We start from the raw sequence: 25456 nt of genomic DNA, 5'->3' as shown, positions 1-25456 counted from the left end.
CTTAGCCTAATAAACTTAACTAAACAGAAGCCTACGCAGAAAGTTAATTAACAAGCATCAGAGTATCGTATCTAACGTTTTCTCGTGTCGCTGTCCGTGTGACTTCCGAATATTCTAAATTTATTCCGCAATAGAAGTAATTGGATCGCAAAAAAGGCGAACCCAACGGTTCTCAAACTGGGGTCCGCGATCCTTTAGGGCTCCGTGAGGCAATTTTTGCGGTGACTAATCTCCAGTGCACATCACGCTTTCTCGGACCTAAATTGTTAGTTTATTTTAGTTCAGTATATGTTCTCTTTGTCATGTTAGCAAAATTCGCTGAAGGTAAGTCGAGCCTGAATACTTTCCATTTGACCATGTGAAAAAAATCAGTTTAAAAAAATTGGAAAAAATAACCATCTTCTCAAAATTCAAAACTAGCCCAATCAGGCTAGAAAACCGCCACTCAGACCAGGCTGCAACTCGCAGTGATTTGCCTTTTTTTCTTTGGCAAAAACGAGAGAAAGACACTTCCGTTTGTTTGATATTTAATTATTGTCTCATAACACGGGGCGATGTTAGCAACAGACATTAATCCGTTGTAAAGTGCCATGCCATTGGGAGAACAAATAAATAAGGAATAAAACGTGTTCAAGGTCAGGGTTCTGCGTGACTGCATATGCCATCCGGCAGATATTTGATTGACATTTCTTTAGAATGCGTAGGCTAAATAGGCTTGCATGAAAAGGACAGATTGGGCGGGGTTAAGTAGCTTTATGAAAGGCAGGGGAAATAGAGATTTTTACGGGTTTGATTTGCAGTGGTTAATAAAATATGTTGTAGTCTACTGGTACTGTATAACTATAACTGAACTACTTCGTGACAGTATTTAACTATACATAAGCTATAGTTGTGTATTTTATTTGTTTTATTTATATTTAAATTCCTCAAAATATTTGTGTTTTATTGCCCTGTTTTTTTACACTAGAAAGACAGTTTTTCCATTGTATTTATTACTCTTGTTGTGACTAGTAACAACACACATATTGTAATATTGTTAAATTGAATCAAATATATATTTTGCCACCAGAACCAAATAGAATCCAATATAAGTGTTGTTTAAAATACTAAACAATGCCTCCAACGCAACAAGTAAAAAATGGTCTTAGTCCGGAAATAAAGTTAAATGAAACTATTGCGGATAAACCAAAACCACCATCAAAAAATGGAGCAAAAATTCTATCACAACTATATTCACCAGGTAAGTCAAACAAAAAATATTCCATGTTTTCTATTGTTAACAGTTCATAGCATTTCTATTGTTAATTAACCCATCAAATATTTTACAATTTGAAATTAAAGGTAGAAAATAAGTTTCCTTAACATTTTCTGTATAATTCTCTGCTTTATTAACAAGTATATATAGACTTTGTTATTAAAGATTTTTGTTTTCAACAGACTTCTATATTGTGCTTTTTAGAGAAAAGACTACAGGAACAAATCTCTGTGTTTCTTTGTGTTGTTGTCATGACAATTCATAGTATTCTTTTGATTCGATATTTCCAACTGTCTAACCTTACCTACATAATACCTGCTATGTGTAAGTGTAATTTCATGTATTTAACCTAACAGTCACTGTGTAAATACTGAAATTATATGTTGTTTTGTGACTACGAATTGTTCACTAAAAGTAGGACAAAATTTGCTGTAAATAACTAGTTCAGTACTTGTGTTGTTAATGCTTAATTGTGGCATCGAAAAGGTTGATGAGGCATGGCTTTTTGGTTTAAATTTGTATTCAAAAAGTGTTACACTTAGTTGTTTTTCAGTTGCTGGTATCATCACCGCTGACTTTGCATCAGGCTTTGTACATTGGGCAGCAGATAGCTGGGGTTCTATAGAGATTCCAGTGCTTGGAAAAGCGTTTATCCGACCATTCCGTGAACACCACATTGACCCAACAGCCATTACAAGACATGATATGGTGGAAACGAATGGTGACAACTTTATGCTGGTGATAATTCCTATTGCTGTCAGTGTCCTGCGATTTAGCACACAAACTTTAGGTTAGTTTTAATTGTTAATATTTGAATGGCTTGATTGTACTTTTGATGTAAAAAGTTTCACGTAGATCAGTGCTGGTCATGGAATGGTGTTTGGTGGACACTGAGTTAAAGGCTTTGTTAAATATTACACTACAGTGCTAGAAGCTTGGGTTCCTTGTTCATTTCAGCATTTTTGGTAGATGTGTTTAGTAAATTAATATCTTTATATACCAGTATTTCATATATAGCAAGCGCCATGCAGTTTTGAAATCACTGGCTTAAAAGTTTTTTGTTACTATTTAACTATATACTATATATATATAAGTGCTGAAGTGTCATTTAACAGAAACATTTTCTACAATTGGCTACTTTGTGTTTACGCTTTGTTCCATCAGAAATCACCCCCTTTAAACCAAATTTTGTTTGGATAAAAGTGTTACATATGCCTAATACTTTTCTTTTATATTTTTAGATGAAATTCAGTCAAATTATGCGTTCCAAGCTTACACATTTTCACTTGCCTTATTCATCTGCTTGACAAATCAAATACACAAGTGGTCACACACATATTCTGGTTTACCATGGATTGTTACCGTTCTGCAAGACTACCACATTATTTTGCCCAAGCAGCACCATCGGATACACCACATAGCCCCACATGAAACGTAAGATAGCAAACATTGTTCATGAGAAAAAGTTGGTATGTTTTTAGTTTAAAGGTTGACAGCACTGTATAAGTTTTATTATAGGCACCCTTCCCTGAAGGTGACACATATTGTTTTTGTCTATATTTTTTCCCCGTCTAACGCGGATTTGTTCCCACGTTTTGGTCAAGAAAGAATGGTTCAAACTTTTTCAAATTTACACACATTACAGATATTGGTCTAAAGATGGTCCATGTGAATTTTGACCCCGTTTGATCCCTCGGTTCGAAAAAATTGTTATGTTATTAGTTTAAAGGTTAACAGCACTGTATAAGTTTTATTAGTTTTTGGATTTCTGTTTTAATCAAAGGAAAAAATACAGTAAACCTTGGTTAAACCAGATTTAGTTAATCTGGATCTTCGCCTAGTTCAGACAAAACTTGAGGTACAAATGATTTGTAAATTGCTATGTGGTAAGGCTTGAACTAGTTGACATCGGATAATCCAGATCTTCACCTAATCCGGACAAATGTTTTGGTCCAAACAGGTGCAGATTAACTGAGGTCGACTGTACTTAAAACTGTTTTGTAATCTTTACATGTATGTATACATACCAAAAGTGTTGCAGAAATATGTTGAATGAGCTTTAGAATTCAATCTTTTAGGAATGTAGCTGTATATATTATTTAGCATATTAAATATATGCTATGGTGATATACGATATGATTTGTGCACAGTTTCATCTAGCAGTGCAATCTCCACTTGAGATGTACATACAATATTTGATGTGCTAAGGTCCAAGTATGTGCAAATACCAGCTTAAAGTGTTATTTGCTCTCTTTAGGGTCAAAGTACGCTCTAGTGGTGTGATGGACTGATATGTTTGTTATGTTGCTAATGCAAAGGGCTACAACACTGCACATATACATATCAGTGACAGTGTCATGTAGAAATCGTTTTGCAGATTGATATTCTTAAATCAAACAAAATCATTTGCTTTTGTTGCGTGTAGATTACAATAATAAGTTTCATTCCAAAATGTTTTGCTTGGTACATGTAAAAAAGTTTTCAAAAACCTACTTTACATTTGTCATAGTCATGAGTTGTTTTTAATACATGGAAAGTGGAAATGCTACACTATGACGTATGTAAAGTAACCGAAAAAAGCATTGTAGTACAGGTTTGTTTAACCTCGCTACACATGATATGTTAAGTCAGATCTCTCACTTGTATGCATAATTATCCTTGAATATTTTCCGTATATTGAACATTATCCATTTTATTTTTAGGTACTTTTGCATTACCACGGGTTGGCTGAATTATCCACTGGAAAAGCTACGTTTTTGGGTGGGACTGGAATGGCTTATCGAACGGATAACGGGTATAAAGCCCCGTTCAGACGACCTGAAATGGGCAAAAGTTTCCTAAAGAATATCTGAATTTCACTTGTGTGAATTTTAAGTTACTGCTGCATGAAAGGCACTTGTATGTAGATCTATCCAAAACTATTATGTTTAAACTAAGGTGTGTAAAAGTTGGATTTTCCTAATTCTTCTTTGTGTAAAATTATATCACCCAGTCAAACAGAAGAACAACACCCGGTTTTGCCATCGCACCAAGTCAAAAGCTGGATCATGTTGTTACATTAGTAAGCTTTGTATATTTGTGGAAACTCCTAAATGCTGGTTAACCTGACTTCCTATGGCAGTGTTTCTCCAGCCCACAATTTGTGGACTCAAATAGATCATTGAAAACACTTTGCAGCCATTTCATGACATAGAAGAATATTTTTCTTTATAATTTTGTTGTTATTGATGAAAATTTGTATTTACAAACAGCTTCTCTAAGGCAAAACAGTAGGGATGTGAACATAAACTGCACCGATACCTATATTGGTTCTGTACCAAGCTACATACAAAAAATGCTTATGCAGTTGCCAACTTAATATTGTACCTTGTTTCATTCTAGTTCCATAAAATTCATTAGAACACATATACTTTTGTTCTTCCACTTTGCAAGTAGTACTGTAGAGTTGATTGATAAATTACGTGTTTTCCCAGCCATTAAATACGGAATACTATGTAAAAAAATACGTAATTAGTTGCTGCATATCACAGTGGTCCAAAAGGTAATCTCACTGCTTATAGTTAATTTATTGTGATGAAATGTAGTGCTTTTAGTATTAATGAAACAGTATTTGCTAAAACAACAAAGTTGTTTCTCTATGGTTAATCATTGGTTTCAAACGGGAGGGTTTAGTGCGGCACAGTAATGGTCTTGGGGTGATCTTACTGAACAGGGGTGCCACTGACCCTTATTGATGGTCCTCATAAAATTTATGCAGAAGCATATGCAGATTCCTGGTTCAAATTTTAGTTTGGTTTTTGTTTCTCATAGTATGCTACATTTAGTCATATTAGCGTTTTTTTCAATAGGGGGGGAGGAACTATTGTGTAAAATGCGTTGCACAAGCCAGGTGTGAACCTGGTTTTGAGGCGTATAAATTCTTCTATTTTAAACTCTAATGAACAATTTATCGCTTTGAAATATAAATCCTTTGTTTTTATTTTTTACATGTACTTCACCACTTTAGTTTGCTTTCAAGAATTTATTTGTATACTTGTATACCAAAAACTATGTAAGTTTTGGTTATTAACTACAACTTAACTTTGGTGTCAGGTGTCACTTGAAGTTTCTTTCCATTTTGCCAAAATATTTCTTGCAAAAAATCTTTTTTGGTGAAGTTTAACACAAAACATTCATAAATAAAGTATATAGTATGCAATCTTCTGTAAATATGATGGTTGGTTAAAAAACTCCCATGCCAGTGTAACCATTGTGTGAAACTGTTTGTACTAAATTTGTTTTGTTAGTGGGACATGAATGTTTTTAGTATTTTATGAATAGGAAAACGAAGGCAAGATTGTCACAATGTTGACTTAAAAACCCTTAAAAATATCTTTACTTGTATTTGACTGCATGCCATTTGTTTGTAAACTGGCTTCAAAATGTACAAAAAAGTGGCATTTTCGTCACTTTGTTTACGCATGTTTTTTTTGCTACCTAATTACCTATAGTAAGGAAAATATGCTATAAAAATCAACAGCATATTCTTGATTATACAGTCAATGAATCTTTTTGGGCAAATTTGTACATTTTTTTGCCTGTGGCAAAAAAAGGGCACGCTTTGTTTGCACAACTTTGGTATGTACAGCTTATTTTAGTAAAGTATTTTCAGGTTTTCATGTAAATGTAAAACTTCAATCCTGTGATCAATGGTTTACGCATAAATTGTGCATAAAAAGAAGCATTCTGACAAAGTCGATGTGTACTAAACTTTTTCAGTGTTTTATTTTGTGATGCTTTTGAATGGTCGTAGAATTGTAATTGCTTGTACTATTGAGCAAATCATTCAAATGTATTTACATTATGCTGGCGACTTTTTGTTGACATTTCATACATTTGTGTGCAGTGTTCGCTTGGCTTCCGAACTCCTAGTGCTTTTTAGTTCCGCAGATTAAAAACTTCAAGTTGATATCAAATAAAGTTATATCAGTTTTCACTGAATATTTTTGTACTTTAGTAATAACTGGTGAATCTGACTAAATGCATACCAGTTCATATATTCTGTTTAGTTGCATAGGGTTGTAAACAATAAGCTTGTTTATAGCATACTAAAGCTTACATAAATTGGGTATGCGATAAACCTGATTTGTTGTGCCATCCAGACTAGGGTTCACCTATCTGTATGAGCAAAATTACCAAAGATTTTAATAAATATATTTGCCTGCACCAGGGGCTCCCAACCTTTCTGGTGCTGTGACGCTTTGACAACGTTTGCCAAGTTGCGGTGACCCCACGGTCAAAAATTAGTAGATTCTGAATTAAAATTTACTGTATTTTCAAGTTGGGAACCGAGCCTTGGTCGACCCCAGTTTGGGGCGTGACCCACAGGTTGGGAACCACTGGCCTACACCAAACTTGCGTTACACAGCGTATTGTTACATGTTACCAACCTAATTAATCCATTTTGGTAAAATAGCATTACTATCACCTAGACCAGCGGTTCCCAAACTTTTCTAAAAATTTTGCCTGGTGGACCCTTTGCAATTATTTTGATATTTCGCGGCCCTACAAAAATCAAAGAATGCTACAGGAAAAATGCAAAACCATTGTTTCTTATAGTACACTAGTGCAGTCACGATTCTTTTTAATGTAACAACTTTCAAACTTAGTGGTTTTCAAACTTTTTCATTGTTTTTTTCAAAACGGTCACTTTGCCATTATAGCCTGAAGGTGTATTTTAGCAATACGAAAGTTGATTTACAGAATTTTAGCTTATTAGGTATGCAAAATTACACATAACAACGATCCAAAGACGGTTTGTGACATCACAGACAAGACAGAAAACATTATGATAGTGCGCAAACAATTGCATTCTTGATAGTTGTTATGCAATAAAGGCTATCTATTGTATAGTAATGGAGGCAGTGGATCTCTAATTGTACTTTGATTTAAACCTATTCAGTGACACAAATTGACGCAAAATAAGACTCTAGAGGCACGTCAACCTTTTCGCGGACCCCGCAAAATTGCTTCACGGACCCCTAAAGGTCCGCGGACCCCAGTTTGGGAACCGCTGACCTAGACAAAAGGTGCAGTTTTGTTCTAGGCTGATGGACATGTTTTGAACTGGTACGTTTTATTGGCTTACAAGGCGCAAAACACGAAATACACGTGGCTGCATCGTGCATCATAAACCGCACCGGCAACCAGTAAAACATAAAGCATCAAGTCTCTCAGAAACAAGATTTGTGACAACAACTACAGGTTAAGCTGTAGGGCAGTGGTTCTCAAAGTATGGGTCGCGACCCAAACATGGGTCGCGCAGGGTCAAAAAATGGGTCGCGCTATGGTGATTCAGTTCTGCCCAAACGAACGTTTTTCATTTCATTTTTAAAGTATTTTTAATTCATGACTGAATTATTGCATCATCTCAGTAACTTGGAGTATTGCATCATAAGTGGTTTTCTGAAAGTTTTGATGGCAGAGTATAGCCATAGCCAAGTACAGCCTCACTCAACCACGTTGTACAGTAAAATAAACCAACCATAGGCGCCGAGTTTTACAAAAATGCAAGGTGGCGGACATAAAATATGACGTCACTAATGCATCTAACCACAAGAAATAAACTTTCCATAGAAATAGCGTTTAATTCGCAATTGCAACACGTTGCTGTAACGTTTATCATTGGCTTAGCAACGTTCAAAAAATGTTACGTCAAGTTTGGCCATTTAACACATTTGCACTCTACACAACAATGGCCCAACATTCACTGGCAGACAATCGTGCGTTTGACGTCATAAACAAAGCACTAACCAAACCCGGTTGCATTTTTGAGCCACGTTTTGTGGCTGTATCGCCAGCACGTTTATTTAAAAGCAAAATTGTTCCCAATTTTCTTCAGATTTGACTATATTTCGTACGTTACCGCTACAAACAAACCAAAATATCCACGGTGGCCACCACCGTGCTTTAAAAACCCAAGGTGGCGGCGCCACCCCGCCAACACCTACTCGGCGCCTATGAAACCAACCATTACCGTTTACAGACAATAGCCTACCAATTTTACTGTTATGCACATGGTGATTGTAACGTCATTGCACGGGAAATAATAGGACAAGGTAATCATGCGAAACTGAACTTGGAGATGTAACAGTTAGCGTTCAAGGATGAGTTAGTATTCGTACAAGGAAAAAAATACATTTTTTGTTGTTTGAGGCTTGGGTCGTAAGATGCACATAAAGTTCAGATTTGGGTCGCGCTCAAAAAAGTATCTTTGTCTAAAAAAAGAACCTTTGGTGAAGGCCTAGAACCGAGGTGCACATTATTTTCGCCTTTGTGGTCCCGAATGCGGGTTCTTGCTTCACTACGCCATTTAATAATTCTAAACTTGGTGTCGAACAGTTCAAAGCCTATGTCTAAATTTCCTGCATATGACAAATGAACTTGGCAGTGAACTTTAACCAATACGTTCTTCTGAAAAAAAGTACATTTACTGCTTGTCACTTTTACCTAATAAGTCCTAATAACATGCTGCGTGCGTGGGGTGTCATGATAGGCCATTCAACATGCCCTAAAACCAAGGACGGTGCTTTCTCAAAGCTTTGTGTTGCTCCTGGAAGTCACATACCTTGTCCAGCGAACACAAATGCGCAGGGTAAACTAATATTGGACAAGTCAAGTAATATATACATGTAGAACAGTCAAGCAGGTTTGGTGAAATTACAGCGACTGAGAAGGCTACACTATAAAATACCTTAATTAGCTCTTTTCAAAAATATTGGTCGACTTGGTATCGAAATATTTCAGTTTAGGCTCAGTCCAACCTGTCAAAGTTTCACCACCTTTTTGTTTGAACTGTGAGACTGATGAAAAAAGATTTTCGCGCCAAATTCAATGCCATATGAGCCATTGTTACGTCAAGCCTTTTCAAATACCCCGTTGACGGACTGCAAACCGCTGGACCGCGACGTACCTGTTATAAACCATCATGCTTTTAGTCAATTCAAACTTTTTAGTTGCTTTAACCTTTTGCCGATATATTTTGTGAAACAACTGTTGCTTTGAAAGAGTGGGTGGACTGTAGGTATTGTATATTACCTCGAATTCTATTCAGACAAAACAATTTGATATGTCCTGGTGAAATTGATACGAATCACCTCCTTTGGAAAGGCTACCTTCGTGTGTGTACTTAAATTAAGCCGGTTCAGTTGAATAAACCATGATCGGGTGCTTCAAAGTATTCCACAGCCTTTTTTCAGTCGTACGCAGTCTTGGGGAAACTTTGAAAACGTTTTGCAGAGAATATAGTCTGTTAAATTTAACGGTGCTTTTGCTGAAAGCGAGGTACATGTAAGGAGGTAGATTGGGTTTAAAACCTGATTGCTGAAATTTAAGCAGAGAAGTTGTACTGTTATGTCTCCATTATTGTTCAGGTAGCTATAGTTTATCGAGAAAGCTTCTGGCGCATGTATGTAACAACATTTTTTTTGTTTATAGTTTTGCTGATATTTGTACTTTATAACCTAAAAATCGACATGCCAGGTGACCCTGCCAAATAACTTAATGGTTGGTGATGTATCCCACTTTAAACTAAATAACTCAATATAATAGCCTATTTGTCACTAGAAACTATTTGGACTTCAGTAGAGTATTTTGTAATCATGTTGTGAACAGGTACTTAACTATGAACATTGTAGGAACAACAAGCCTGAACAACCGACTGTTGTCTGTCGCTTTTAGTATCAGCCGTTCGGCGAGTCCTTGTGTTTAGTAAAAAAGAGGACAATGTAGCTACACTACGCAATCGTGCTTAAGCAAGTGGTGACTAGCCTAGGGGCCCCAGCTAAATTTTGTTACCTTTCTTTCTTTGAAAATAATTTTTGAACAGGTTTTTTGGCTGTTGAAAAGCATATTCCATTACAAGATGACAGACATACAGGTGCAATATATTTTTTCATAAAAACTACGTACTGCTGTCATGTATTTTTTAAAAAAAACTGTCATCCTACAAAAACAAAACTTGCAAACGCCCCAAAATCTTATGGATGTTTAATATCTACAGGTGCAATGTTTGTTTTTCATTGAAAGCTACGGACTGCTGCTCATGTATAAGTTAACCCTTTAGTTATCCCAGGGTGGACAATCACTAAACCCTGGTTCGATGAAGACCCGATAGTAGTTTGTTTGACAAAATATGTTTCGTCCCAAATCAGATATATCATACCCGTTTGGTTACATTGTATTGTGAGACTGGTGAAAGATGATTTTCGCGCCAAATTTAATGCCATATGAGCCATTGTTACGTAAAGCCTTTTCAAATACCCCGATGGCGGATTGCAGCTCTGGACTGTGACATACCTTATGTAAGCCTCGAGTTCTATTCAGACTTTTCAATTTGATATGCCCTGATGAAATTGATACGAATCACCTATTTTGGAAAGGCTACCTTCGTGTGTGTGCTAAAATTAAGCCGGTTCAGTTGAATACACCATGACCGGGTGCGAATTTTACTGCCTCTTTAGTCGTGCTTAGCCCCGGGGAGACTTTGCAGAGATACATTTGTTAGATTAACGTGTTTTTGCTACAACATGATACACGTAAGGCGGTAAAAACTAATTCCCGGAATGTAAACAGAAAAGCTTTTAGGTCTGGATATTGTTGTTGAGGTAGCCACAGTTTATAAAAAAAGCATCCAGCTCATGTAAAACACAACATGTTTTTGTCTAAAGTTATGGTGTTAATTACCTCATTCTATAACGTAAAAAAGCGGCATACGAGGTAAACCTGCCAATTTAACAACATGCTCAATAATTGGTGATGTATTCCCCTTTTTAAAACTCAGTTAGTAGCTTATTTGTCACTTTTTTTGCAATCATGTTGTTTTTGGTACTTAACTATAAACATCGTAAGAGCACGAACAAACGACTGTTGTCTGTCGCATTTAGAACCAGCCGTTCTCTGCGTTCTTGTACTGTTGAGTAAAAGAGAGCACAGTATAGTTGCACTACCGTACTTTATTGCTTTAGAGTAAATTTTGTTTCCTTTTCTATGAGGATAATTTGTGAACAGACTTTTTGGGCTGTTGGAAAGCATCTTTAACCAGGATGACAGAAGTACAGGTGCAACATAGTTTTTTATTTGAAACTACGTACTGCTGTCATGTTTGAATGACACTGAACCCAAGGGTAAAAAATCACTGATCCCAGTTCGTTGAAGGTCCGAAAACATTTGTCTCTGGGTCGTTTTTGAGCAGCCCGTTTAGGCCCGAAAGTTTAAATGACAGGCTTATTCATTAACGCCTCAGAAAAGACCGTGACAACAAACAGAGAGACAATTGGTCTTGAACAAGGCGTTTTAGGACATTAGATCAGGTCAAGCAACTGGCAACTTAGCTATTCAAAAAATACTGACATAGAGTGTAAAGGCAGGCCCGAATCACGCCCGTTTTTTTTAAGAAACCTAAGCCCGAACCCAGCCCGACTTACAACTCTGAATCGTCTTCGTTCCACGACAAAAACATGTTTGTTTCTCAAAGTGATGCATTATGTAGGTTGTCAAAAAATTGTTGATTTTTTTTCAAAATTTTTTCAAGTGGGATATATCATACCCGATTGGGTCTGTGCTATATGGCATTTAACGTTTGCGCCTCTCACTAAATTATCGCCACGATGACTTATATATGATTTTTTAAGCTACATCTACATGCTTTTTGCATTACTTATTACGAAACACTGGAAAGGCGGTAAAATAATGTCCAAACGATACCAAAACCGCTGACAAAATTTGTAACTATCGTCGATAGCCAAGTAGTTAGCGCATCAGTCTTGTGTCAGAAAGATTTGGGTTCTAATCTGTCTCAGCCATTCCCTAAGCATGAAATTTGAGCATGATTGTTTAAACCCCAACCCTACCCTCTTTCCGTAACACGTGTAGTTAATTTTTAGGCCCCTCTCGACTAATCCCACCAACGTTTTCTCCCTAATAGTGTTTACACACAAATGCGCCAAACTTATAGTACGGTGTAGTTTTAGCGGGTTTATCTACCAATTGTACCCTACGCTGTTGCGCAGATATTTCCGGTTTGGTGATTTTTCAGTGCGATTGTGTCTCTATGTTTTTTTTACGAAGCGAAATAAACTCCACTCAACCTAAACACGATGAGTTGAACTAAATTAAAGTCACCAACCAACCAACCAAACAGCGCGACGGTGGTCTTACTCGAAGCCTAACGCATTCAGAAGTTTACTAACGATAAAATGAAACAAACAACAAACAAATCAACTACCTAATATATGTTTAGCTTGTAGTCAATCCGGCTTAATGTGTTCTGTAAGTCAAACCGTGATTCCACAATTATCATCTCATTACATTGTCAGGAACTTGGCTGAATTGTCCGAGCTTGCGCACAATTTTCATTGAAACTTACTTAAATTATTTCTCTCAGGGTGATTGGAAACGGAGGACGGTCTTGAGTGTAAAGATAGTTGAACTCAAGGATTTGAAGTTTGGATGGTTCAGCGGAGAAAGTAAGTGTTGATTACGGAATACTTTCAAAGACGCATTTTCCTACCCAAAACTTACCAACAGATCCGTGCATACAGTGTTCTACCAACACACATAAATTAATTGTGCTGTCAAAAACGTTATGTTCACAACAAATACTGGCTTGTTTATTCCTAGTTAGGATTTTTAAAACCGTGACTTGTTTGCATATTTTAATTTGTTCTTGAATGCAAAACTGTAAAGTGGTGTCAATGTCATGTAGTTTACAATGTATTGACAGAGTAAAACCAAACACAGGTAAAAACAACAGTTTAAAATGTTTTCAGAACCCTATGTTGTCGTCAACTGTCCTTGGCTGGAAAAGAAACAGAAATATTCGACATTAGTGAAACACGGGGCTTCTGTAGTTGTGAATGAGACGTTTCGATTTGTTGTTCCGGATCACTTGTTGAATGACACAATGACGGTGGAGGTAAAGCTATTAGTTAGCTAGATGTTTTTTTTTAGTTTTTGCCTTGCCGCTTTATTAGATTTATGGCTTATAAAATTCCTATAGTTCACCTTAGTTTTGTAGAGCATTTTAAGTTGCATTTTTGCGTTGTTAGTGAAATCATGCAAAGCATCATGATGCTGTTCTTTAAAAACATAGGGTTAATTGGATGTAACACAAGTTTAAAGTGAAAGTTTACAGTTTAATCAGAATCTTTTGCTGTCATACTTGGTGCGTTGGTTATACTTTAGAGGGCGGCAACCCTTTTCAACTGTATAAAGGTATTTTAGTATTTCTCGAGTATAACTTTCAGTCAAGTACTTGTTCATATAATTCTAACAATGGACGGCTTCTTTTCAGTTTGTTAATATTTATTGGTCTTGAAACCGAGTTTACAAACCTGGCTACTTTCTAATTAGCATTTGAAACACTTGGGACCAACACACCGTTACACTAAAATTCGCAAGTAATTACTGTTTTGAAATAATTAGTGAATTGGCACGCAGCGTTTAAATGGTTGCCGACCTCTGCTATGATGCTACAGAAATGTGTTTTAGTCTTAAAAGTTCTTCTTGTTAGATTTCAGTTATGGACCAAGGTCATATCTATGATGGAACGCTTGAAACTTTCAAGTTTGATGCCTCAAGTCTTATACCTAAAAACGTTTTGCCAAAAACATTTTCTATTGGAAAGGTAAGAAAACTTCTTTTAAACTAAACCTTATCACCTGCGGCTATAATGAGACTTTATACGTCCAAGCACTGTGTGTAGCTTCTTTTAACCTTACAGTCAGTGGTGGGATGTAGCTGGTTCGCACCGGTTTTGTAGAACAGTCTCACGGATTTTTTAGATCAGCAAACCGGTTAGCATTACTGGTAAATGTCAATGGACTTTTTGTAACAGGACCGGCTGAAAAATATGACTTTTGTGATAGAACCGGAAGAAAAAAATTTGAATCCCACCACTGCTTACAGTAGATGCACATGAGTAATCAAACAGAAAATGTAATTCAAAAGTAGATAGCCCATGTTTATCGATGTTATGTTGCCTCGTTAATCACGCCGGGACGGAAAAAGCACACAAGGAGAAATTTGGCCCGCTAAGTAATTTTGAACTCACCTATAACCACTAACTTGTTTACGTTTTACAGAATGACGGCGAATTATTTGTTGAGTTCTTGAAGCATGTTCAGTAAGTATTTCTTTTGTGCCCTTCATCATTACACACACACACACATAGTACAATGCTGCGCACGGTGTTACTTCAGAGATAAACCTGACTTTCGTTTGTCTACGGACATTTGCGAGGAGGAAAAAGAGTTTAGGAAACGGAGAATGCCTATAGTGAAAGATGCAATTGAAGCTGTTATAGCTGACGTGGACGATTTTCGACCAAAGCCGGATTTTACTCTTGAACAGGTAAAGCAGCATGCGTGTTAACTGGTAAACAGACGAATTGAAATTAGGTTAAGGGTATATTTACCATGAAAGCAAAATGAACACATACTTCTTGACTTTTAAAACTCGCTGGTTTTCATGGTGGTAATACCTACTCCTCAGGGTTGGTAGAAATTGGAAACTGTACGCGTTTAAATCACAGAACACATCAGATTGTATTTATGGAAATGTTACTAAATAATTTCATTTACAAGTGAACAGTGTCGCATTCAAAAGTTCTGTTTTCTTAGTCGTATACAAAGAGTAAAAAATAATTGTGCCATGATCCTGTGCACTGTAGTACCTCGATGTAATAAAGATTTTTTTAATTTGTGCTTGACAGACTCCAGTAATATCAGTAGTTGGATCTGGTGGTGGCTACAGAGCCATAGTAGGTATGAGTGGAGGAATGGCCGCTCTCAAAGACGCTGGTGTATTGGATACTTTGACATACACAGCCGGACTGTCAGGATCGTCCTGGTATACATTACTAGTACATTTTTTTAATACCTTCCTTTTCATGCACTTACTCTCTCTACCTTCAATTGTTTGCACCAGTTTTTCGTTTCGCTGGCAGAGTTTTGGGTGCCTCTTTACTTTTTCTTCCCGTCTCTACCTTGTTTTGCTTTCTGCTTTTAATTTCTTTCTTTACTTCTCCGTTACCACGCAAACTTTTCTATTTTTTGATTTGTTTAATTTATTTGTGACTGATTTTATCGGTATGCTTACATTACATTTTTCTTTCTTTTTTACAAAGTCTATCGCCTACTGCCAATGCTGTTGATTAATAATCGATTTGTGATATCTCCAGGTATCTGTGTAGCGCCTACGCACAAGATGGAGTAAGGAACGAAACCCAGGACGAATATCACAAGTGGCTGCAACGTCAGATGGAAAACAGTGTCTACTGGACTGCATCGGGCACCCTTTTAGACAGCAAATGGAAGTAGGAAACGGAATTTGTCGGTCTTTGTTAAATATCACTTTTAAAAAAAATTATAGTGCTGGAATTTTGGAATTTTTCCAAGTACTCAAGGTCTTAGCTAGGCTCACCATATCTGCGTGGGCGAAAGTTTGGACGGTTAAATACCTATCTTTGGCGACACCAAAGTTCAGTTACAATGCATTGTATTACAGGTTGTTACACGTTATCAATCCAAAAGTGTTTTTTTCTCCATAAAATATCTTTACAATCACAGAAAAAATATTTCTAAATAAGTTGAGATCCGGCCCTTTTAACAGAGTATTGTTAGCTTTTCTAGGCGCGTAGTCGCATGAGTATACGCGGCAAGGTGCATCGCACATAATGTTATAATGCAAACATTTTAGTCCTAAAAAAAAATTGAAAATTACTGTAAGCTACATGGCCTTAAAATTCCGGAAATTCAAAGTTTTCAAATTATTTCTGGACACAGATTTTAAGTCTGAATTCCGGACATGTCCGCGAAATTCCGGATGTCTGATAACCCTAGTCTAGGCCAAACACACTGCTGAATAAATACTTCTGCCAAACGAAACAGTAAATTATATGGTAATTTAAACAAACCATAGAACGCCAGGCCCATTAAAGGCGTTATACAGAAACTTCAGGGCTCCCAGTATAAATATATTCACCAAGTTTCAACAATAGTTATATTTGTGTACCTTTACATTAATAAAATAAATCACCACAATGCATGCCATCGTACACAATCTTTGATACTTTTATATTTGTTGTTAATACTGTTGAATTGCAGGGAATTGTGTTCATTGAGGGAGAATTTTGATCAACCTTGTGGAATGGTGGACCGTTTTGGCTACTCGGTCGGGAAAAACCTACTCGATGACGTAGGTGCCACTTGTGACGTCATGGGCGTCAAAATATGCAAATTAATATACGGGGTCGATTTAAAGCCTGACTGGGCTCACTGGGCTCACTGGGCTGACTGGGCTGACTGGGCTGGCTGGACTGACTGGGCTGACTGGGATTATTGAGATTAGGGTTAAGTAAAAACCTCAATATAAACAGCTTTTTTGGTGCAGAAAATCAACCACTCGATGTCGCAAATCCGGGCCTCGGTTGCTGATGGGGAAGTCCCGTACCCGTTACTCACTTCTGCGCACTACAAAGGGGACGTTAGAAGCGACGAGTATCATGGTAAAATTTTGTCGGTGTTTGCTTTTTCTTATTCAGAATCTGGAACGAACGTCAAAAAAACAAGCTATACTGAAGTCATACAAAAAATATACTAATAACTTTATCATATCTATATATTACCTATTGCTATCTATATCATTATGACACTTATATTACCTGGCTTATATATTATTTTACCTTATCACCTCTGTTTATCTTTACATACAATTGTTTACGTTTTTATATTTTTACTTTATTCGCCAAAAACTATCAATAAAACTCTCAGTCGTTAAGCATGTGCTAACACATAAATCGTCCCGGCTAGTCCTAGCCGTTTCGCAAATTATAGAATTCACCAAATCTTGTTTCCAGAAATTTAAAGGCTCAAATGTTGACCTATTTAAGGAACTTTTAACCCCCCTGCTCAAATGTAAATTCAAAATCTGTTTTGCTTCTGTTTGCGTATACAGCTCTGTATAATTGTAGTTCACATCGAAAACACACCACACGAGATCTCTATGCCGAGGTTCGGTGTCAACATCGCAACAAAACACTTCGGATCACACTGGGACGAAGGCGTCGTCACAAGGGAATGCCCCGAATTTCCCCTTCACTATTACATAGGAAGTTGCGGCTGTGCTTTCTCTATATTGCTGAATTCTATGATACGCTCTGGCTCTGAGGCTGATCCACAGCTCATTAAAATGCTTAGTAAGTCCAAGTTTATCATGGTTTTATCAATAGGCGCCGAGTAGGCGGTGGCGGGGTTGGGCCGCCACCTTGGGTTTGTAATGCACGGTGGCGGCCACCGTGGATATTTTGGTTAGTTTGTAGCGGTATCGTACAAAATATTGTAAATATGAGGAAAATCAGGGACAATTTTGCTTTTAAACAAGCGTGCTGGCGAAAATGCAAGAAAACGCGCCGAAACTGCAACCAGTTTGGGTAGTGCCTTGTTTATGACGTCAAACACAATCGTTGGCAGGGAATGTTTGGCCATTATTGTGTACAATCCGATTGTACTGTAATAAATGGTTAATTTAAGTGATACAAGAGCAACAATTTGACGAAATATTTACTAAACGTTGCTAAACCAATAATAACGTTAAAGTGTTCCAAATGAATCTTCCTTTAAAAAATTCATTATTTTGAGAATTTAGATTAAAAAAATAAATAAAAACAGGTGTTTTTTACATCCCATCTCAGACATAACGATAAAGTCATGAAATTAAGTCTACAGAAACGCAATATTGGGGCACTACATGCATGCTATGGTGTCCATGGTTTATTTTTCACACTTTGTACGTTGGATGTTTATTTTTTTTAGACGAACTGAAGAGTGAACCGTTCCCGCCTTATCCTTTCACCTTGGTAAGTTAACATACTTTAAATAATTCCTAGTTGCATGAACGACAAATGTTAATATTCTAAAACGGGTAGAACAGTATTGAGTACTTAGTAAACATTTGTAACACCCATACGACTTCATTTAGGAAGAGGTTTTGTTGGCAATAACTTGATTTTAGAAAAGTGTTTAGGGGGTAAAACCTAGCAATGTGTTTTTCAAAGTGAGTCAATTCTAGCATTGTTTTAATATAGATACAACGGTAACTCGATTTTTTACTGGATTTAAGCTAAATGACCTGATTTGGAGGGAGTTTTCTATTCAAGTATCTCCATTTAAGCAGAATTTATTAAAAATATCCCAAATGCTTTAGTGGCAGATATTCTTTAATAGTGTCTCATTTTGATTTTTTTAAATAAAGGTCAGTTTCGATTTTTTTAAATAAAGGCCAGATATAGCATTAAAAAAGAGTAATTTGGCTAAAGCAGTTTTTTTGGTAATAAATTAATTTATCACATTAATCTGTTCGTTGTTTGGTTTTGTGAAAATAAACTTTTTTACATGCGCTTTAGGCTGAGGAAAGTCGCCAAATCGAGCCTAGGTTGGGGGTGGGAATGCAAGATGTTCGTGAAATGTTACCAAGGATCCTCCCTGAAACAAAGGGCATCGTTCGCACCGTCAAGTTAGTTTGTTGTGCAACGACATTTACTTAATTGGAAATGTTTCACTAAAACAGTGGTCGGCAACCAACGGACCGTGGCCCAGTGCCGGTTCGTGAGTGCGTTAGCGTATATATTTTCAGTTTAAATGGCTTAATGAATCTTGGCATAAAGCTGCGTTAGAAAGTCCAGATACATAACTGTGATACATTGTAGAGCTGTGATAAAACTTTATAAGAGCTGTGATAAGTTTTACTGCCTGAACATATTTTTTCCGAAGGCCGGTTTGCGATAAAATTTTAGATTAAAAACGGTTCGCAGTGTAAAAAAGTTGCAGACCCTTGTACTGAATGATTTAAAAAAATGAATTCAAAAATGGCAAGGTCACAGCCCACAAACTTTTCTAAAAATTTTGTTGTCTAAAATGTCTTGATGTTGTAATCATCGATTAAGTTTTAGTAGCTTAACTAGCATGAGCAGTGTAGACGAAACCGACTGAGCGGATTGCCAATCTTTAAAACAAATGATAGACAACGGACTGTAATTCACAAAACAGGCCCCATTAACTGGATTTTTCAATCAAGCGATTTGCAATTAACAGGTTTCTGCATTGAAATGCATAATGGTTAGTTAGTTATTTCGAGCTTGCGTTTCCATTTGGAACGATCTCGCTGTTTGAAAGGGACACTTCAAAAGAAACTAAATAGTATATTTAAGTGACGTATTAAACATTTGAAATGACATTGATGGTTGAAGTTGATGCTTAAATTTGTCTCATGCAAAATACAGTCTTTTTTTCAATAATTTTAAAAACTATCGCATACTTGGTAATTTTATTTGGTTTGTGTGATTTTAGGTTGTCAATAAAACAATGCCATAAAAATCAGACATTAAATCAAATAGCTTAAGTACTTTTGTGTAAAATTCCTTAATAACGTTCTCTTCGTGTATTAGTAACTAAAGGTATTTTAAAAGTCGGGTTGCACATACTTAATTCTTAAACTCTAGCAGCTTTTTTGTTTTGCAGAGAGTTTTTGACTGATCGTACATATCTTATCGATCGCACTTCCGAAGTGAACAATTTCAATCACAATGTTGAAGAAGACTTGTTACCTGTATACAATGAACCGGCAAACGATAAAGAGGATCCAGGTATAGCTGTCATTTCTCTTCTCACAAAGCAGTCTCTGTAACAAGTTTATATAGCTCTTCTGGCAAATGTATTTTTATTCCAACGCAAGCGTTTTATTCTTTTTTTCCTTGTTAACGTGCACTGTACTATACGCGCATTCAGTGTTATTTACCCTGATGAAGACGACCTGTAAAGGACGTCAAAACGTCGGAATATAAATACATTTGCCGGAAGAGCTCTATAAACATGATATTATGCCTGGCAGCCATAGCTTATATATAGTCTCTGTAAACCAAATAGCCCTTTGGACTGGGCTTTCATTAAAATTTTTCTTTTAGGTTTTTTGTAAGTTTTTGTAAAACAAAATATGACACACACATACACACACTACATATACGACTTACGATTGTATTAAATAAAGTTTTTTGTGTTCAGACTTTCAGAAAATTGTTAATGAAGTGGAACACAGAGAAAATCAGAACATTGAAAACGATAGGAAACATTTGAGTGTATGTGATGCAGGTATACAACATAAAAGATAATTGCTAAAAAACAACATTTAAAGTTGTGTCTGGAACTCTTGACTGTCGTTTAAAACACACTATTTCTGCAATAATCTACTAGATCTACTAGATTAATGTGCTTCATTATTTTTTTTTATTTTTTTTTTCATTTTTTTGTTTTTAGGATGTGTTTGTGTAAATAGAGCTTTCAAAAATACGCCTTGCACATTTTGTTGTTTTTGTGGTACGTTTTCTGTGTAGGAATTGTGCAGAATGTGAACGTGGAAGCTTTTCTCCGAAAGCCAAGATTTTCCGATCTTATCATCGTGTTTGATTCGAACGGATACGACAGTGATAAAAATTTTGATTACATGGTAAGTTATAATGTTAAACGTTTAACTTTATTCTATTCTTGAGCTTAACAGACATCCTAAATGTCACGGACATGTCCGAAATTTGAGTGTAAAATCTGTGCCCGAGAATATTTTTTTTAAACACTCTTAATGTTTGTATTTTTAGCGTCCAATGACTTGAACTAACTAATATGGAATAAAATAAAAAACATTTTTTTCCTGGGGAGAAGATTTACGTTTTTAAGTTTAAACCAACAAACCCCTGTTAAAGCGGGCTGAATTGCTCCAAAACTATGTCCCGTAGCCTTACTAAACTTTAGAAGCATCTGCGATGTAGCTTACGAAGAAAAAATTCTAGTATGCCCTCTGTATTAGTAATGTAATTTTACAAAAATTATACTATTTGCGTTGGTGCAATATAGGATTTGCTATTTTAACGCATTTAACGCAATTGTTTTGTGGACCAAAAGTTTTATTTAAAGCTGTCGGTATTTTTTCACTAAGATAAAAAACCCGATTTTATAACGCAAAGTTGTGAACCTCTAATGTCATTATTGTCGTTTGCACCCGGTTACATGACCGTACGTCACATTTATGAAACAAGTTAATCCGCACCCGTTTAGGCCCAAAAATGTTCCGCATTTGGCAAAGATGCGGATTAACCGATGTCGATTAGTTCAAGCCTCACCACGTTAGAAATCATTTATACCTCAAAGTTATTTCGAAATATGCGAACATCCATGTTACACGAAACTTGTATTTGAAGTTTTTAAACCGTTTTTTCTTTACCAGCCAATTATCCAGTCGGCAGTGCACGCTTCTGAAAACGGCCTACCTTTTCCAGACATCCAAATAAGGCGGCTGGTTCACGAACGTCCTGCAGAGTTCTTGGCTTTTGAGGGTAACGGTGACGACTGTCCTACTATTCTGTGGTTCACCCTGTGCAACAAAAGCTTCAAGAACATCATGAATTATGAGCCCAAGATTCCATTTGATGGTAAAGGATAGATTATTGATTATAGTTTACATTGAAATATCCAGATGACAAACTCTTGAAGTAGCTGCTTATAAGTTTTGCTTTTAAGTGATAATATGTTGTAAACGAGATTAAAATGACCCAAGTTCGGGAGTAAGATGGCTTAGTAGTACGAGCAACATTATTGAGTTTTTCTTATTAAACAGCATTACCTCAGTTAAGTTCGCAAATAGAAAACTTTGCAAAATCTAGATTTATTCTTTAAATAATTTTTTCAACCCAGTTTTGACATCATATCACCAAACAACAACAACTATATTGTGCTAAAATTCACCAACATGCCAGCGACCCCTGCTTTTTGTCTGGATAAAAAAATTAGGATATACCGTTAGTTGATCAGTTTTCAGTAGGGAATATTTTCATTTACTATATTCCGTGCTGATTTAGATGCTAACAATGCGCATGATACAATTATTTACAATGGTTAGTCGTCGAGTTTGAGTATAGCACCTTCGGTTTCACTAACCACTAAGAATCAAGCTTCCAACAAACCAGCATATTACTGTGGACAAACCGACAACGTTACAGACACTACACTGTTTGAAATTTAACTGGTTGTTAAACCAATTTGAATGTCCTAATAACCTGTAGTGTAGAACCATACAACTATTTGTAACTTTTGCTCGCTTAGAATCAATGAACAAGGGACGACCTTTCAATGACTTCCCGGTGTTTAGCAGTGGAACTAATTACGGAACTTCTGAGTTGAAATACAGCGAACTCCATTTCCAGCAACTTCACGAGTTGATGTATCACAACGTCACATCGTGTATGCCTGTAAGTCAATGTGGTTATCCTAATTTGTTTTAAATATGCAACAATAATAACGAATTAAAGTATGATTATAGTTTTTTAGCAGTAGTAGGGGCTTTACGTTTGTTTGGATCACGCCAATCGAGCTACTCTGCTTTGAATCGTGCAATTAATATAATCGAAGTTTAAGTGTGGTTAAAAAACGACTTAGGTTTAAGTATGGTTGGAAAAAACAATGGACTTAAGCTTAAGTATGGTTGGAAAACACAATGAACTTATGCTTAAGTATGGTTGGAAAACACAATGGACTTATGCTTAAGTATGGTTGGAAAACACAATGGACTTAAGTTTAAGTATGGTTGGAAAACACAATGGACTTATGCTTAAGTATGGTTGGAAAACACAATGGACTTAAGTTTAAGTATGGTTGGAAAACACAATGAACTTATGCTTGGTTGGAAAACACAATGAACTTATGCTTAAGTATGGTTGGAAAACACAATGAACTTATGCTTAAGTATGGTTGGAAAACACAATGAACTTATGCTTAAGTATGGTTGGAAAACACAATGGACTTAACTTTAAGTATGGTTGGAAAACACAATGAACTTATGCTTAAGTATGGTTGGAAAACACAATGGACTTAAGTTAAAGTATGGTTGGAAAACACAATGAACTTATGCTTAAGTATGGTTGGAAAACGCAATGAACTTATGCTTAAGTATGGTTGGAAAACACAATGGACTTATGCTTAAGTATGGTTGGAAAACACAATGAACTTATGCTTAAGTATGGTTGGAAAACACAATGAACTTATGCTTAAGTATGGTTGGAAAACACAATGAACTTATGCTTAAGTATGGTTGGAAAACACAATGAACTTATGCTTAAGTATGGTTGGAAAACACAATGGACTTAAGTTAAAGTATGGTTGGAAAACACAATGAACGTATGCTTAAGTATGGTTGGAAAACACAATGAACGTATGCTTAAGTATGGTTGGAAAACACAATGAACTTATGCTTAAGTATGGCTGGAAAACACAATGGACTTATGCTTAAGTATGGTTGAAAAACACAATGAACTTATGCTTAAGTATGGTTGGAAAACACAATGAACTTAAGCTTAAGTATGGTTGAAAAAACAAACAACCTAAGTTTAAGCATGGTTTTACCTGCTAGGCTAAATCTTAAACCTCCATTACCAGTTTCTCCAAGAGCTGTAACACGGACCAAGCTTTTCTGGCCGGGTACAGGTTTCGACCATTTGTTTTAATAATAACTATGTCGCAGTTTCATCAACTTTCGGGCCTAATTCGCGATATTTTTAAACAATCGTGTTTGGGTCGAGTTTGTGCCCCCAATTCAAGCCCCCTTACAACTTTGGTGCATTCATGTTTGCCAGAATGCAAACTATGTGACAGCAGGTACTAATTTAGCGCTTGACTACTTTTACCTGGCGTTTGGAAAAAAACCTTAAAGAGTCAACTTCGAAAAACTAGTTTGATTTTTCAACCTAGCTTTTACAACCTAGCTTTGTAAAAAAGTTGTATACGTAATTAAAACATTAAAAAAAAAACTGAAACTGCTGACAGTTAGGGTTGTGTAAGCTGGGGTGATACTTTCTAATCAACAAATAACAAAACTTAGTACCTAACCTTAAATGTTTTAGCTCCCATTTCCCATATCGCGGTCTATATGCATTTTTATATGTATTCGCCACGCCAGTTATCGGTATTTTACACAATTTTGTCCGATATTACTTCCTATTTCGGTAAGTTTATTTAATTAAACGCGTCATAATGAATTAAGAAAAATTCTAAAGAATTTCTACATATATAGCTTCCTACGACATTTGTAGCAACGACATGATTGCTAGTCTGAATGAAAATGAACGCTGATTCCAGTAATAAATTTGCGCCAATCTTAGCTATTTTATCAGTTTGTTGTTTATTTTTCAGTACATCAAGCATCACATCAAAATGGCTGTAGAGCGCAAGATGCAGAGAGAGGAAGCAATGAAAGCACAGAAATCATGAACAGATTAATGCATTTGTTATTGTTTTTCTGAAAGTAAAACTGTATTGTAACTAATGTGATGAACATATAACCCAAACGCATCAAGTTACATATGTATAGTTCATATAAACTAGTATATTAGCTTTAGAAATGCAACTTATAAAAAAATATGACAAAAATATGGCGACAATGGATATGTAGCAAACAAATAAAAACAAGTAAAATAAACATCATTTGTAAAAAAACGGTTCAGTTCGATATGAGGTAGAAACTATCTCTAACCAGTTTGAAACCGGTTGGGAGGTTCGGTAGGAGCCGACCAGGGCCAGTTTGAAACTGGAATATTCCGGAAAACCCACCGAAAACCTTTTCATCGATATTTTGACCCCCTATAACCGTAAAAAGGGAAAGGATACAGCCTTAGGGTTTTTCCGAAAATCGGGTCAAAATTTCTGGTTTTCGATTCCGGTTTAAACCGGTTTGAAGGTTCGGTAGGAGCCTAAAACCGCCCAGAACCAGTTTGAGACTGGAATATTCCGGCGAAAACCCCCTGAAAACCGGATTTCTCTTCGATTTTTTGACCCCCAAAAAACGAAAAAAGGGAAAGGCTATAGCCTTAGGGTTTTTCCGAAAATCAGTTCAAAATTTCTGGTTTTCGATACCGGTTTGAACCGGTTTGGAGGTTCGGTAGGAGCCTAAAACCGGCCAGAACCAGTTTGAAACTGGAATATTCCCACGAAAACCCACCGAAAACCGAATTTTTCTTCGAATTTTTTAGGCCCAAAAAACGAAAAAAGGGAAAGGCTATAGCCTTAGGGTTTTTCCGAAAATCGGGACAAAATTTCTGGTTTTCGATTCCGGTGTAAACCGGTTTGGAAG

General features: G+C 36.3%; 2 protein-coding genes across 2 annotated transcripts; both read left to right on the top strand.

The window, feature by feature from the left end:
- Positions 1 to 1052: 1052 nt before the first annotated feature.
- Positions 1053 to 6235, top strand: LOC145205506 (plasmanylethanolamine desaturase 1-like). Its single transcript, XM_080078252.1, has 5 exons — positions 1053 to 1240; positions 1460 to 1579; positions 1809 to 2045; positions 2497 to 2689; positions 3958 to 6235. The coding sequence occupies exons 1-5, from the start codon at positions 1114 to 1116 to the stop codon at positions 4094 to 4096; spliced, it is 816 nt and encodes a 271-aa protein (XP_079934378.1). The 5' UTR covers positions 1053 to 1113; the 3' UTR covers positions 4097 to 6235.
- A 5019-nt stretch (positions 6236 to 11254) lies between these two features.
- On the top strand, positions 11255 to 24782 carry LOC145231799 (cytosolic phospholipase A2-like). Its single transcript, XM_080096363.1, has 19 exons — positions 11255 to 11352; positions 12678 to 12759; positions 13063 to 13208; positions 13806 to 13919; positions 14377 to 14417; positions 14494 to 14644; positions 15006 to 15142; positions 15474 to 15608; positions 16399 to 16489; positions 16685 to 16799; positions 17265 to 17489; positions 18106 to 18149; positions 18696 to 18805; positions 19810 to 19934; positions 20350 to 20436; positions 20679 to 20791; positions 21563 to 21767; positions 22438 to 22583; positions 24520 to 24782. The coding sequence occupies exons 1-19, from the start codon at positions 11338 to 11340 to the stop codon at positions 24595 to 24597; spliced, it is 2160 nt and encodes a 719-aa protein (XP_079952489.1). The 5' UTR covers positions 11255 to 11337; the 3' UTR covers positions 24598 to 24782.
- Positions 24783 to 25456: the final 674 nt, after the last annotated feature.

Source organism: Phallusia mammillata, chromosome 1, assembly GCF_965637545.1.
Source record: "Phallusia mammillata chromosome 1, kaPhaMamm4.hap1.1, whole genome shotgun sequence".
Taxonomy (NCBI): Eukaryota; Metazoa; Chordata; class Ascidiacea; order Phlebobranchia; family Ascidiidae; genus Phallusia; species Phallusia mammillata.
This window is presented reverse-complemented; position numbering and strand designations above follow the sequence as displayed.

Excerpts from the sequence above, each read along its gene's own strand:
- LOC145205506 (XM_080078252.1), top strand. The coding sequence starts at position 1,114 with ATGCCTCCAACGCAACAAGTAAAAAATGGTCTTAGTCCGGAAATAAAG. Across the intron at positions 1,241-1,459 it reads ATCACAACTATATTCACCAG|AGAAAAGACTACAGGAACAA; the intron begins GTAAGTCAAACA and ends TGTGCTTTTTAG. Across the intron at positions 2,046-2,496 it reads ATTTAGCACACAAACTTTAG|ATGAAATTCAGTCAAATTAT; the intron begins GTTAGTTTTAAT and ends TTATATTTTTAG.
- LOC145231799 (XM_080096363.1), top strand. Across the intron at positions 14,645-15,005 it reads CGGATTTTACTCTTGAACAG|ACTCCAGTAATATCAGTAGT; the intron begins GTAAAGCAGCAT and ends TGTGCTTGACAG. Across the intron at positions 20,792-21,562 it reads ATAAAAATTTTGATTACATG|CCAATTATCCAGTCGGCAGT; the intron begins GTAAGTTATAAT and ends TTTCTTTACCAG.